Consider the following 13,976-nt stretch of genomic DNA (forward strand, 5'->3'; position numbering starts at 1 on the left):
CTAAAAGGAGAATATAGTTTATCTAAACATAAGATTAAATTATACAAAATACTATCGAACTTTAAGAACTTTAATAATTTGACAAAATCGAACAAATTTATCATACTTACAATCAATTTTCCTGGAGGAGTTGAGCTGGTATACCGGCAAGACTTTCAATTTCCAGCTAACCAAATCACAATCACTCGCCAAGTGTGTAGCCCGGACCCTGCATAATAAAAGGGATGCCTAAAGTCAGCAAGAACTAAGAAGCCTATGTGACCACAAGCTTTAAGATAATAATTTACTTGGATTGAATTTCTGAACTATGGGAAAAAGTATTACATCAATTAATTCGAAACTAATTATATATCTACATGTCAATAGAGAATGTAGCCTAACAATCTGAATTTTATTGTAGTTTTGATTTTTTTAATCTTTTTTTTTTTTTTTGGTCATAATATTCTGAAAAAATAAAGGTTTAAATTATATTCTAACTATTTTTTTATCTTATGCTAACGATTAAAATAATTATTTTTGTAAAGAAATTATAGACTAAGATGGTTTTAAAATAGAATCAGTTTAAAAGAAATAAAGTAATTTCGAATAAGTTTTTAAAACTACAAAAATAAATAATAATAACAATAGAAGCAATTTTACATGACTAAGATGATTTTAAAGAGGGTTTTTGAAAATTCCCGATACTTTTCATTCTTACCATGTATTTTATTTATATTTACAAAAATAAAATCTCGCCCATGAATCCATGAGATAGACTCTAAGCCCTTCTTATTATAATTTAGAAATGAGTGATTTATGCTAAACTTCCAACCTCAATTCCGGATGCACCCAAGATTTCTACGGTAGCATGCAGATAATTTCTACGGGGGTAAAAAGTTAAACGTTTTCTTACCCCATTCTTGTGAATCAAAGAGAAGGCTTCACAAAAGTAAAAACCAAAATTTCTATAATTTTAATTAATTACATACCTCAGGCCATGCCCTCCATTGTCGCCGTTTCTGGTGATCGTCGTAATCCGCCATGGCTATGGCCAACCCAAGCTATTTCCTCATTTCCTCAATCTCCTTTCTTGATTACACCTAATTAAGCATCGAGTGCGCTATGAAAAACTGATGAAGGAAAATACGAGTTTAGGTACCCGAAAATTCCGTCGTCGCTTCCGGCAATGTCGTCAGAATCTTGAGTACTACAATCGAAGTAGGTTTGAATGTCGTCCGGTATACAGCGACGCGGCCGGACGGATTCCGGCAGCGTCTGTGGAGTCTCAGCGGCGGATGTCCTTTCTAGTATGTGTTTAAATTTTGACGAATGGAGTAGCAGCTCCAACGTCGCCGACGACGATGAGGGGTGGCCGCCGTGAGGTTCCGGCGCGGTAGTTGGTTGGTCGGAGCTCGAAGATTGCGACGGAAAGGTAATTTCGAGAGGGGATTTGGGGTCAAATTCTGAGGCAGTGTCACCGGCGTTTGGACTTGATGGACGGTTATTGTCTGGGATATGCTGTTCCCCTGGACGGAGACATTTGATGTAACGGCTGATATCGAAATTTGTAACGGCGTTAAGGCCACGATGTTCTATTGCCGCCAGGTCGTAAGCTCTAGCAGCTTCTTCTTGCGTAGCTGTAAAGTGAAAATAAAGCAAATAGAAATAACAATAATAATAAAAAAAATAGATATTAATTTCTAACTTCCCCGGAATAACATGTATGCAAGTTTTGGTGAGAAGACAATGAATTTATGATATCATGTGTCGAAATGAATAAATCTTAAATAGCTGGCCATGCAGCAGTTGAGGTTTGGTGATCTACATGCCAACTACTAGATTTAGTTGCGTATATGGTTTAAATATTTCGGCTTTTTAAAGAAAAAAAAAAATTAAACTTTTTTTCAAGAAAAATAACATGGATAGATTTATTTACTATACAAAAATAATATACTCTGTAAGAACATTAAATATGAACACAATTTGATAATCATCTCTTTAAAATAAAGCTTAGGAAGTCTAAATGAAAATATTTTTTAAATAAATAAAAGTTTTGAAAACTTCATTTAAAGTGTGATGTACGTTAGTAATTAGTTGGAGAGGAGAACAAATTTGAAGCCTTGAGGGAAAGCCCAAAAAGGAGAGCCCAAAAAGGACAATATCTGCTAGCGATGGATCTCAGGGGTTACAAACGGTATCAGAGTCAGACACCAGACAATGTGTCAGCCTTCTCACTATTCCCCGAAGTGGGTAGACACGAAACGGTGTGCCAGTAAGGATGCTGGGCCCCAAAGGGGGTGGATTTGGGGGCGGTCCCACATCGATCGAAGGAAAGAAAGAGTGTTAGCGAGGACGCTGGGCCTCTGTCCCACATTGGTTGGGGAAGAGAACAAACCACCTTTTGTAAGGGTGTGGAAACCTTCCCCTAGCATACGCGTTTTAAAGCCCAGAGGAGATTGGTTGGGAATGAGAACAAACCACCATTTATAAGGATGTGGAAACCTTCTCCTAGCAGACACATTTTAAAGCCTCGAGGGAAGGTTCTTTCTTTTAGGAGGAGCCAGAGAGAGGAAGCCTTTGGCGGGATCTGGGTACTTATCTAAAGTACCTAAGTTTAAGTAGATTTTATGTGGGATAAATTACCACAGTTTTCAAACACTTTATTTTATTATATACTTCTTTAAAAGGGCGATGATGTAGCTTTATAATCGAGATAAGAGCACGGTTTTTATTGAAAGGTATAAATACACATTATATAATTAGATGATAAACATAGAACAATTTTTAATAATTAATTTTATGGGTTTTGGCAGTAAAAAAAAAATTAGAATATAAAGGCAGACGATAATATAAATTATTCTATGAAATCAAAAGATTAGATGACATATTGAACTAACAAACAAAAGAAATAAAACTATTCTTATTCATTCAAAATATTAAAGAGTGATGCATGAAATAAGACACAAAAATGGTATGATGTGTGATGGCATCTCTATAATAATATAATGAAGGGAGGCTGTTGACCACATCATGAAAAACCTATAATTTAAAGAAACAATTGTTTTTTATTTTCCCCCTTTATATCTTTTTAGCTTCTACGTGGTTTTTTCTTTAATTAAACTATAGATTTAGTCTGTTTTCAACAGTTAATAGTTGGGTTTGTGCAGTAAAAGAGAAAAATACCGTATGTTCCAAGGTAAAGATATTTGTTGCCGAACACTCTGCCGATTCGAGCTTCCCATCTCCCATTATGATGGTGCCTGCAGCAATTCAAATCGATATAAATTAAGCAAAATTCTTTCAATTTAAAAAAAAAAATGTAAATGCTTACAATCCACGGTTAGGAATCACAAGACTTTGCTTTGGACTTCCCCAAAACACCTCAATAGAGATAATATTCTCCACTTATAAACCCATAATTTTCTACTAAATTAACTAATGTGGGACACACCCCAATAATCCTCAACACTCCTCAATACTCCCAAAGATGGTAACGGGTTCTATCTTCCCAAGCAGAAATATGGTTTAATTATTCAATTTCTTCATTTAAACTAAAACTACTCCTATTTCTACGAGTTGTATAAATTTTATGCTGAAATAATAAATTCATTATCTTTTATCATTCAATAATTCAAATGTGGAAAAAGAATTATGACAATTGCTCCTTAAAGCAGCTTTGACCAAAGAAAATTGTGTTACATGCCCGTAGCCACGTGCCTGCATTTCCCTGTTTTTTTTTTTTTTTTTTCATAATTACAAAGATAAAAGTATTTGAACATTTAAGGTATTTGCATGTCAATTGCCACGACATAATAAAAAGATTGAGAAAAATAAAATCAAGAATATAAATTAAGAAAATAAAAACACACTATGCACATATGGAAATGTTCTTCCCCTCCTTCCCAGTGGGTTAGTAGTGGTTGAATGGTGATATCATTAATTGTCCCTACTGTAAGTGGAAAGAGATATTTCCCCAATTGATGGCTAAAAAGAACCCCAAAATGGCGACGAAGAAAGCCAAGAAAGAAACTTCCACACGCAACACATCACATGTGTTTCATATATGTGTATGAAGGGTAAGTATAAGTAGGTAATAGGGAGTGTTTGACTTAGGATTAAGGTATCAAATTAGTGTTTGATGCATAAGATTGTCTGCCAGAAGCAACAAATTTACTAATTGCAATACCTTTTATACTATAAACTAGATTTAAGAACCATAATCTCATGAACAAAATTGAAGGTTAAGTAAACAATGGTATAACAAACTTAGATTACTTGTTAAAATAGTAGGCAAAACAGTGTCACATGTATTTATTTATATATGAACATGTTTTGGTTGAATAAAATTGTAGCTCTAAACTTTAATGTGAACGAGGCTATGGTACCTTGCTACACCTCTGTACTTTGAAACACCCCGAGAAAAGCCGCTACTCTTCCTGTTAATTGAACTCATAAAAATGGACAAGGATTCTATTTTTGAAGTTTAAGATGAGAATAAAATGGTTATTACCTTCTCAAATATCTAATATACTCTTCTCTTGATTGGCCTTCCATTTCTTTAAGCTCGTCTTGGTACGTTAATCGCTGCAAATGATCAAATCAGAGAATGAACACAGCTTCAACCAATTTCTTAATTTCCATAGCCAAAAGAAAAACAAGTGAGTGCAGAACAACGATCAATCGATTGGAAAATTACTGGAAAGTTAATAACAGTTTCTGCTCCCCAGTACTTGAGCGCTGCAAGGTCGTAAGCATGAGCCGCCGCTTCTTCATCATCGTACGCTCCTGTAGATCAGAAGTAAACAATAGCACACATACTTAACCCGATCGAAGCTCTGTTTCAACATTAAATCACAAGTTCAAGTTCCAATCGCAGACCATACCTAAATACACTGCGCGTTTCGATTCAAAATTTCATCAATAAGCCACGCACAGCAATACAGAGGCATGAATCAAAAGATCAAAGAACAAAAAAATTAGAATCGCCTCAACTTACAGATTCAAAAAGAAAAAACAAACAGATAACTACAGAACCTTGTCTTCCTTTCTTATTCTGTCCTTCATTCCAAGAATTCTTATCCCACAAGTGCGCCTCATACCGTCCCGTCCATCTATGCCTAAAGCAAACCAAATAGACTCAAGCAAAAGAAAAAAGAAAAAAAAAAAAAACATAGAAAACAGAGAGAACTCAAATCAATCGATTCATTCGACTTCAACCAAATCAACAAAGGCTAACCTAACCTGGTGACGCCGCGGTATACAGAACTACGCTGAGCGGGAGCATCACGACGAACGGACTTACGCGTGCGCTTGAGAGCCTTACTCTGATGGATTGGAGAAGAGTGAGATGGATCAGCGGTGGTGGAAATGGAATTTTCGTGGGGTGAGTGTGAGATCTTCGCCATTAAAACGAGCAGAGGAGGTGGAGTGGTAAGAGGGAAGTGCGCGAAGAAGAGGAAGAACGAGAGAGAGAGAGAGACGAAATGACCGATTCGTCCAATGGAAAACCGCAATTTTAAAGGAAAGGGAGAAAAGAAACAGTAAGAAAATATTTAAGGAGACAAATGGAAGTTGCTTGTTTGTATTTTTGTATTTAATAAATTTAATATATATTATTTTTTAATTTACATTATTAAAAAATAGACATAATAATTTTATTAAATACTTTGTCGTAAAGAGGAAATCAGTTTCTATAGCCCTCCTTTCAATTATTTAGTAGATATGATTTTTCATAATAATAATTTTTTTTTTTCATTTATCTACTATTGGCTTGATATAATTGATATTAACAATACAATTAATTCGTATCCATCACCATTTTTGTCTTACAACTATAAATGTTGTTAATTGTAATTAAGGTCTTCTAATTAGAAATACAAATTTGAGTAATTAATGTAATTAAGGTCTCCTAGATGCTACGGAGAAAGCCATAGGTGCGAAAGCCACAGCAATTATTGGTAGCATCATATTCCAGATTCAAAGAAAACGGTACATGGTCTAGTTGATTACGCCAGATTTTTGTAATTGAATAGAGTACTATACGTTTCCGAGAAGCACATACACAAAGAGAATTTGGACGATACAAAAAAAATCCTAGATGCTACATTGTCGACCAAATGAGTCATATCCCCCTACCAATAGTTATATTCTGTGAGCTAAGCCAATTCATTCTTATGTCGCTTACGGGCATACGTCTGGTCGAGCCTCTAGCTTTGATTTAAGAAGATTCTAGAAAACGAGGGTATAGAGAAATATTCGAAAGAGATTTTGACAGAGAGTTATAAATGCAAGCAAAAGAGTGCATACTGTACAGGGTCTAGTTGATTAGACCGGATTTTTATAATGAAATAGAGTACTATACATTTCCGTGAAATTTGGACGATACAAAAAAAAAAAAAAAAAAAAAAAAAAAAAAAAAAAAACCTAGATGCTACACTGGACGATGACAAAAGGACGAAAATACCCCTAACTATATGCTAGGTGTCGATCACAACAAAAAGACAAAAATACCCCTAACTAGTATGTTCCACAAAATATGGAATTGAAAGCAATAAATATAAGTAAAAATTATTTAGGGGAATATTTGAATTCAGATTTAGAGAGTAAAAAATGAAATATATAGAAACCCAAATTCTCCCCACCCATTACAATAGTACAACATCAAGCCCCGTTTCTCCACCCCAGAATTTTCCGGGAAAATCCATTTCAACTTTCCCGGGAAAATCCATTCCAATTTTCCGGGAAAATCTGTCCCAACAGAGCTAGAAACTGCAACGCTCACCTGCAAAACCCACCTTGGATTCCTTCAAATTATAAATAACCCTCTGATTCTTCTGCTGATAACTCCCAATAATCCCAATCTGATCTTCATCCGCCAAACTCGCAAACGCCAAACAAATCTGAGACCCATCAGATTTCACATAGTAAAAAAGCCCCGCAACATCCACACTCATCACTCCCTCATCTTCAAAATGAAGCTTCACATTCGGAGTTTTCACTTCTTTCAACCCACTAAGATTATAACACGTGTCCAACAGCGAATATCCAGCCGCCCTTGGATACCCAGAAAATTGCCTCACAAATTCCTCCTTCAAAGCTTGGTATACCGACGGAGGCAACCTGGTAATCACCGTGCCGGAATCGAGTAAGCTCAAAACTCCCTTACTCCGAGCCAAACGCGGCACCACCAATTTCAACCCACCAACGGAAATTCCGGTCAGATTCAGTGTGTAGAAATTCGACATTTGTGGATTTGTCACCATTTTCGTGTACGAAATTGGTGAAATGTTTCGGAAATTTGAGAAATCTCCAGCCCCCATCGTTAAAGAACCTGAAGAACCGGTTTCAGTCGACGGCAAACAGTACGAAAAAACGCCGCCGTAAACAGAGGAAGATTGAGAAACAACGGAGAGTTCGCTTCTACCGAAACCCATCAATCCGGAGGTTCCGCCGAACAAGCCCTTGTTATTCCGGCCACACCCAAATATAAAATTCTCAATGGAAACATTCCCCAACTTCAGCGTTTCAAATCCGAGGTCTCCACGGGAGTAAGAGCCGTCGCCGTAGTTAACCTCGTAATCGCAGGGATTTGAACTGCCGTTGGTACAAGCGCCGGAGCCTCCAGCTGTGGGTTGGAAAGCAGAACAGTTGTTGGAGTTACAGGGGAGGGAGACAAATGAAGGGGAGTTTGAGGGATCGAAGAGGGGTTGTTGTTGGTTGTAACAGAGGTGGCAAGGGAGGCATTGGACCCAGGTGAGGTCGCTGCCGGTGTCGACGATGAGGGTTAGGTTTTGAGGGCCGATGCGGACGGTGACGAGGTAGTTGAGGGTCTGGAGGCTGGTGCCGAGGGTTAAGGGGAGATGGGTGTCGGAGATGTCGTGGGGGGTGAAGAGAGAAGTGGCGTATTTGAATCGGGATAGGAGGGAATCGACGTGAATTTCGTCGAGGACTAGGCGGTCTTGGAGATTCTTGTCTCGGTCTTTTATATTGCCTGAACAATAGTCTCTTTCTTTCATTTCAAATGTCGCTGTTTCCTTCTCCACTCCTGTAAATTCAAAATTCCAATAATTCCGTTACAATTATCAATTACAAAAATTATAAAATTTAAACAAATAGGCTGAACACGACTTGCAAATTGGGCAACACTTGCTCTCGGCAGATGGTACCACTTTCTAGCAACAAGTGAGTCATGTAAATTTTTTGCGTTTAGTTATAACATGAAACAATACGCATTCTAGAAATGTCATTTATGACATGAAACAACACGCATCCTAGAAATCTCCTTCCATCCATTTGATCTCTTTTTTACCCGTACAAACTCGTGCTCAAAGATATATATATATATATATATATATATATATATATATAATCAAATTAGTAGGATTAGATTGAATTAAAAACTTAAATTAATAAATAAATAAAAACCCAAAAATGAAATGAAACCCAATATATCTTTTAATAAAGAAAATATTAAAAGCAAAAACCCCAAATCCAAGATAATACCAAAAGCAGAGAAAAAAGAAAAACAGATCCCAATTAATTAATCACAATCAACACATAATTAAACTTCAATTAACAGATTTCCCCCCATTTTTTGGGAACAACACTCACTTGGCTTGTGAAAGATGCACTCAGTTGCAGGTATTTTCATATCCATCAATGGAAGTTTCTGCTCATTAAGAACAAGCGTCTGGTAAAAGGCACTAACGGCGTCGATCGAGCTCGAACGAGCATCAACGAGGACGAAAAGAAGAGGAAGAAGAAGAAGAAGGGGTTGCAGGGATCTTGCAGTCTCCATGGGGGAGATGAGAAATTAAGGGCTTGTTTAGGATGGGAACAAAAGATGGAGGGCTGACCTTTGTGTAGCCCCCACTTTTGTGTATCATAAAAAAATTACCCTTTCACCTGCATTTATAATGCTCTAATCCCTCTTTAATTTACTATTATTATCGCTCCCTTATTTTATTAACTATTAATAACCCCTTTTTTACTCTCTTAATTCAACTAATTCTTCTTCTTGAACTCTATTTATCACATCATTATCTCTAATTGTTTATGTAAAAAAGATGGTTGTATTCAACTAATCCATTTGAAAAAAAAAATAAGAGATAGGATTTTGAAATAATTTTAACTCTCTCGTAATTAATTTCAACCAAGTATCTTTGAATAATTTAAAATAAATAATATGATTTTGTCATTATGTCAAGTAATTAACTCAACCTTAAGAATTTAAACATATTTGCTTAAATGCGAGGAGTATTATAGGTAAGAAATACTATCTCCATTAGCCTGAGGTATTTTGGGGAAGCCGAAAGCAAATCCATGAGAGCTTATACTCAAAGTGGACAATATCATACCGTTGTAGAGTCGTGTTCATCTAACATGGTATCAGAGCCATGCTCTAAACTTAACCATGTCAATAGAATCCTTAAAATATTGAACAAAGAATTGTGAGCCTTGAAGGTGTAGTCAAAAGTGGCTAAAGGGGGTACTTTGTTCAAGAGCTCTAGAAAAAAGAGTCGAGCCTTGATTAAGTGGAAGCTATTCGAGAGTTTCATAAGCTTCAAGGGAGGCTTATAGTATACTTTGTTCGAGGAAAAGATTGTTGAAGATTATTGTATGTGAGTCCCACATTGATTAATTTAGTGGAAAATCATGGATTTATAAGTGAGGAATACTATCTCCATTGGCCTGAGACATTTTCGGGAAGCCCAAAGTAAAATCACGAGAGCTTATGCTCAACCATCCTGGAGAGTCGTGTATTTTAACAAAAAAAATAAATAAATAATAAATAAATAAATAAAAATAAATTCAATATTGCTTAAATGCGATTCTATTTTCCATCACATGGAACGGTTTTGTATTATTAATATTTTAAGTTTTGGCATAGTACCTGTAGGAGCTAACTACTTGCCACGTGGGGAGTGAAAGGTTACGTGTCAAATCTCCTGACATCTGTAGTGACACGTAAGAAAGTGGAAATTATGGAAAGAAAGAAAAAGGTTGAAGAATAAAGTTGGGTGGGGCCCAGTGTTTATCCGAAAGTTTACGGATAACGTCAACGCCGCTTGTACCAGTTGTTAAGCACTTGATTGTTCCCCCCGACACGTGATCTGCACGTGGGGTTGCCTGGAATAACAGCCGCGTGTTCGTGTACTTACCATTTCTAATTAATAATTCTGTTTTGGGAAAATGTGAGGTTCTTGCACGTCCACGTCGACCACAAAATTAATTATAGATAAATAAAATAAAAATAAAAAACATTTACCATATCCATACAATACTAGGATGCATGTATTTTCATGGATATTTAAAATAATTAAAAATTTATCTGCCAACCACACCAAATTATAATCTACAAAAAAAGAATTTAAAAGAAACAAATAAAGTATATGATAATAGAATTTTAAGGTTCATCTGAGGAGCCATCAGCTCCTTCATTTTCCAGCATGCTCATTAGCATACTTACTTGATCATGCAGCATTGCATTTTCCCTTTCAACCTCTGATCTTTTGCTCTTCTCTTGTAGAAGTTGAATTTGAAGATGTTCTAAGCAGCGCGCGTCCTCGTCGAGCTGCTCGTTCAGACCGTCGATTTCTCGGTCCTACAATAACAACAACGACAACAACAATGAACTAGAGAGACCACATTGATGTGATGTAATAATAATAGTAAAATTAGAGGAATGCCTTTCTGTTCATTTCTTGAATGGCAATCCTCCGCATGCTTTCGACAACGTCGACATTGACAAGTTTTCGCTTCTTTCCGATCAGCCAGCCTCGGGGATATGCAGTGGCGTCGAAGTCGGGTGGAGGGAGTAAGGATTCAGCTGATGGTCTGCGGCCATTGATGTTTTTGATGGATTCTAAAGGCTCAAAGAGGGCCTTTCGACGGTCGGAGAGGTCGGGGTAGAGTGTTTTGGGGGACTGAGGTTGTTCGTGTTTGTCGGATGTTTTGTCAGCAGCATCATGATCTTGAGTTATGTTGTCTAAGATCCTCCCGGTAGCTGTTGGAAAGAAGAGAGCATTCTAGTTCCAACAAAATTAGAGGGACAACAAATACAGAAATGCTTGATGAAAAAATTTGAAGCTCAGAGATCAAAACCATACAAACAAATGTTTAGCTAGATTTTATAGGACGTTTTTTTTTTAATTGTTTAAAAACAAAAATACTATGGGGTGAGAGAGGCTCGAAATCTCATCCTCAAGATAACTCTAAGCTATGAGACCTACACGCTAGCCAACTACACCACCACCATCCCTTGAAGAAAATATTTGAAGTTCAGTGATCACACAAACAAATGTTTAGCTAGGTTTTATAGGACGTTTTTTTTTAGTGGTTAAAAAAGAAAAATACTATGGGGTGAGAGAGGCTCAAACTCTCGACCTCAGGATAACTCTAAGCTATGAGACCTACGCGCTAGCCAACTGCGCCACCACCCCTTGATGAAAAAATTTAAAGTCCAGAGATCAAAACGACACAAACAAATGTTTAGCTAGGTTTTATAGGACGTTTTTTTTTAATTGTTTAAAAAGAAATAAACTATGGGGTGAGAGAGGCTCGAACTCTCGACCTCAGGATAACTTTAAGCTATGAGACCTACGCGCTAACCAACTGCGCCACCACCCCTTAATGAAAAAATTTAAAGTCCAGAGATTAAAATGAGATAAACTTTTTTTAATCGTTAAAAAAAAAATACTAATGGGTGAGAGAGGCTCAAACTCTCGACCTCAGGATGACTCTAAGCTATGAGACCTGACACTAGCCAGCTACACCATCACCCCTTAACAACAAAATATGAAGTTTAGAGATCAAAATGACACCAACAGATTTTTTAGGTTTTATAGGACTTTTTAATTATTAAAAAAGAAAAATAAGCTTGAACTCTCGATATCAGGATAACTCTAAGTTAGATTAGGTCCAAAGAAGAAAGAAAAGTGGAAAAAAAAGACATCCAATTGAGGTTGACATAACCAAATTGTGAAAAGTATGAACAAACCATGCTTTCCATCAGAAAAGGGAAAATTATATTAAAAGCAAAGATACAATAATGAGTGAAACAGTGAACTATGAACAAGAAAGAAAAAAAAGGAGAAAAGTAAAGGCGAGTCTTAAAAAATATAATAAATCATACAAAAATTACATTATGATGATGATAAATGAAATGAAATGGGAAGATGGGATGGTAACAAGAAATCATCAAATCATCAAATCTTGAGTTTGAAGGAGAAGAAGACAACAAGAAATTGAGAACTGAATGTGGGCCTAATAAAAAAAAAAAAAAAAAAAAACTTAAAATAGTTGGTGTTGAGTCCCATCATTTGAATACCAAAATTGATATTAGAGAAAAGTATCCAAGTGTAGGAATAGGGATCCAATGTCCATTTAGAACGTTTAAACATTCCCTATTATATATGGCAACGTGTATCCCAATGATCAATCCTGTAATTCAATCCTCACTCACCTACGCTTAATTATCACGTCGACTAATTAAGAGAAATATTATGAATTTATAAGGAATAACACTATTCTTATTGAGTTTTCATTGGAAAAATCAAAATCAAATTATAAAAGCTTTTTGAAAAGCATAAAAAATTATTTAAAAACAAACTAAAAAGCTCATGACTGACTTGTAAGGCATGCTCTATTATGGGGTGGAGGATCCCTTTTCCGTCGTCGTTTTAAAAAATAATAGTTTCTAAATTCAATTTTAATTAATAATTCCCCATATGATGACAATAATGGCCTTTCGTATCAAATAAATGAGGAAAATGAATAAATGAATATATAAATAAAGTCAATGAAAACGTCGACTCCCACGGGTGGGTGGGGTGAAAAATGGGTTGGTTCAGCCGATTTTATCACCACAAAAAAAAATAAAAATAAATAATAATAATAATAATAATAATTAATTTGTATGACGAAAAAAAAAAAAAAAATTAATCCTTATCATCATTTCGAGGGCCTAAAATCCAGTAATTAACAAAAAAAAAATGAAGAGTATTGATTTTTTTTTTTTTTTTTTTTGGTAACAGAAATCACGAGGCAGCCATGAACAGAAACAGAAAAGCACACGTAACTTAAGAGCGAAGTTAACCGTTCGTGTTAGCGTGCATCTTTTCTCATCTCCAATTTTTCAAGGCTATTGACGAACTGAAAAATGAATTCATCATCAAAGAAATCACGAAAGCAATTCAAGAGCCAAAGATGACGAATCAGAACAGAGGAGCCTGGTTAGGGCAGAAGTGTTCTTCAAAATTTGTGAGGAAACGTCTCAGATTATATCGATAATTACAAAACCTAGACGGATTCGATTACTTTCCGATAAGAGAAATTCCGCGTTTCCGATCTTCATCGACTTAACAAAATTCTCAAAAATTGAAGCCAAATTCCACCAGAGAGAAGAATTAAGTAGTACTACCTGATCTCCGGCGAGATTTCCACTGAATTCGAGGAGCCGACGCCGGAGAAAAGCCTTCCAGAATCCTATCTAGCTTACCGGAATTATCGCGCGCCATTGGAGAGAATTCGGGGAAGAACTTCGCCGAATCTTCGCTGTGAAGAATCCTCTTCGAATTTTCACATACAGAGGGGGAAAGAGAGAGAGGGATGAACATGGAGTTGTGGGTATTTGATGTGGTCGCGTTCACCGAGACGCGAAGCAGATAAATTGCAGAACAAAACGACATCCAAACCACGTGTTATGATCCAACGGTTAAGATTTGGCGTTATGGTGGATGTTCTGATGCAAATATTTGTCGTCATCTACTTGATGTGGGCCCCATTATCTCTTTTAATTTCTTTTAATTGTTTTTTCCTTTTTAATTGGATGGATTATTATTTTGTATGGTTTTGTTTTATCACGCCTTCCAATATTTCCTAATTCCGAGAGAATATCCCCCACGAATATTTTAATATTTTATTGTTTTATCTCTTGAGAATAATTACTAAAAAGTTGTATTATATTTAGTACGCAACTAATTTTAATTTTTTTAAAT

General features: G+C 36.1%; 3 protein-coding genes and 2 non-coding genes across 6 annotated transcripts; all 5 read right to left on the minus strand.

Annotated features, from left to right (window-relative positions):
• Window position 1: 1 nt before the first annotated feature.
• Window positions 2-5,529, minus strand: LOC111778116 (AP2-like ethylene-responsive transcription factor At1g79700). 2 transcript variants are annotated; one of them, XM_023657775.2, is made up of 9 exons: window positions 5,221-5,529; window positions 5,014-5,096; window positions 4,863-4,871; window positions 4,676-4,764; window positions 4,490-4,563; window positions 4,365-4,415; window positions 3,163-3,239; window positions 969-1,616; window positions 2-208 (listed from the first exon to the last, which is right to left on the minus strand). In XM_023657775.2, exons 1-8 carry the CDS (start codon window positions 5,382-5,384, stop codon window positions 1,084-1,086), a joined length of 1,080 nt encoding a protein of 359 aa, XP_023513543.2. In that variant the 5' UTR covers window positions 5,385-5,529; the 3' UTR covers window positions 2-208; window positions 969-1,083. The 2 variants fall into 2 exon arrangements, with proteins under 2 accessions (XP_023513543.2, XP_086975389.1); XM_087119263.1 differs by lacking the exon at window positions 4,863-4,871 and having other exon boundaries at window positions 5,221-5,528.
• A 1,005-nt stretch (window positions 5,530-6,534) lies between these two features.
• Window positions 6,535-8,840, minus strand: LOC147787653 (aspartyl protease family protein At5g10770-like). The gene is made up of 2 exons (XM_087118982.1): window positions 8,590-8,840; window positions 6,535-8,023 (listed from the first exon to the last, which is right to left on the minus strand). The coding sequence occupies exons 1-2, from the start codon at window positions 8,774-8,776 to the stop codon at window positions 6,741-6,743; spliced, it is 1,470 nt and encodes a 489-aa protein (XP_086975108.1). The 5' UTR covers window positions 8,777-8,840; the 3' UTR covers window positions 6,535-6,740.
• A 1,354-nt stretch (window positions 8,841-10,194) lies between these two features.
• On the minus strand, window positions 10,195-13,682 carry LOC111779314 (protein HEADING DATE REPRESSOR 1). The gene is made up of 3 exons (XM_023659438.2): window positions 13,400-13,682; window positions 10,668-10,984; window positions 10,195-10,582 (listed from the first exon to the last, which is right to left on the minus strand). The coding sequence occupies exons 1-3, from the start codon at window positions 13,665-13,667 to the stop codon at window positions 10,385-10,387; spliced, it is 783 nt and encodes a 260-aa protein (XP_023515206.2). The 5' UTR covers window positions 13,668-13,682; the 3' UTR covers window positions 10,195-10,384.
• TRNAM-CAU (transfer RNA methionine (anticodon CAU)) lies at window positions 11,337-11,420 on the minus strand. Its single transcript is given in 2 exon segments — window positions 11,337-11,372; window positions 11,383-11,420. It is a non-coding gene; the product is annotated as a tRNA-Met (tRNA).
• TRNAM-CAU (transfer RNA methionine (anticodon CAU)) lies at window positions 11,524-11,607 on the minus strand. Its single transcript is given in 2 exon segments — window positions 11,524-11,559; window positions 11,570-11,607. It is a non-coding gene; the product is annotated as a tRNA-Met (tRNA).
• Window positions 13,683-13,976: the final 294 nt, after the last annotated feature.

Source organism: Cucurbita pepo, chromosome 17 (genome assembly GCF_057944985.1).
Source record: "Cucurbita pepo subsp. pepo isolate OVF chromosome 17, ASM5794498v1, whole genome shotgun sequence".
NCBI classification, from domain to species: domain Eukaryota; kingdom Viridiplantae; phylum Streptophyta; class Magnoliopsida; order Cucurbitales; family Cucurbitaceae; genus Cucurbita; species Cucurbita pepo.

Bases quoted from the DNA above. Each gene is read 5' to 3' on its own strand.
- LOC147787653 (XM_087118982.1), bottom strand. From the start codon at position 8,776: ATGGAGACTGCAAGATCCCTGCAACCCCTTCTTCTTCTTCTTCCTCTT. The intron at 8,024-8,589 runs GTGAGTGTTGTT...TTGAATTTACAG, and splicing joins GTGCATCTTTCACAAGCCAA to GAGTGGAGAAGGAAACAGCG.
- LOC111778116 (XM_023657775.2), bottom strand. From the start codon at position 5,384: ATGGCGAAGATCTCACACTCACCCCACGAAAATTCCATTTCCACCACC. The intron at 5,097-5,220 runs GTTAGGTTAGCC...GGTTTGCTTTAG, and splicing joins GTATACCGCGGCGTCACCAG to GCATAGATGGACGGGACGGT. The intron at 4,564-4,675 runs GTAATTTTCCAA...GATCATTTGCAG, and splicing joins AAACTGTTATTAACTTTCCA to CGATTAACGTACCAAGACGA.
- LOC111779314 (XM_023659438.2), bottom strand. From the start codon at position 13,667: ATGTCGTTTTGTTCTGCAATTTATCTGCTTCGCGTCTCGGTGAACGCG. The intron at 10,985-13,399 runs GTAGTACTACTT...TCTTTCCAACAG, and splicing joins GAAATCTCGCCGGAGATCAG to CTACCGGGAGGATCTTAGAC. The intron at 10,583-10,667 runs GCATTCCTCTAA...TTGTTATTGTAG, and splicing joins TTCAAGAAATGAACAGAAAG to GACCGAGAAATCGACGGTCT.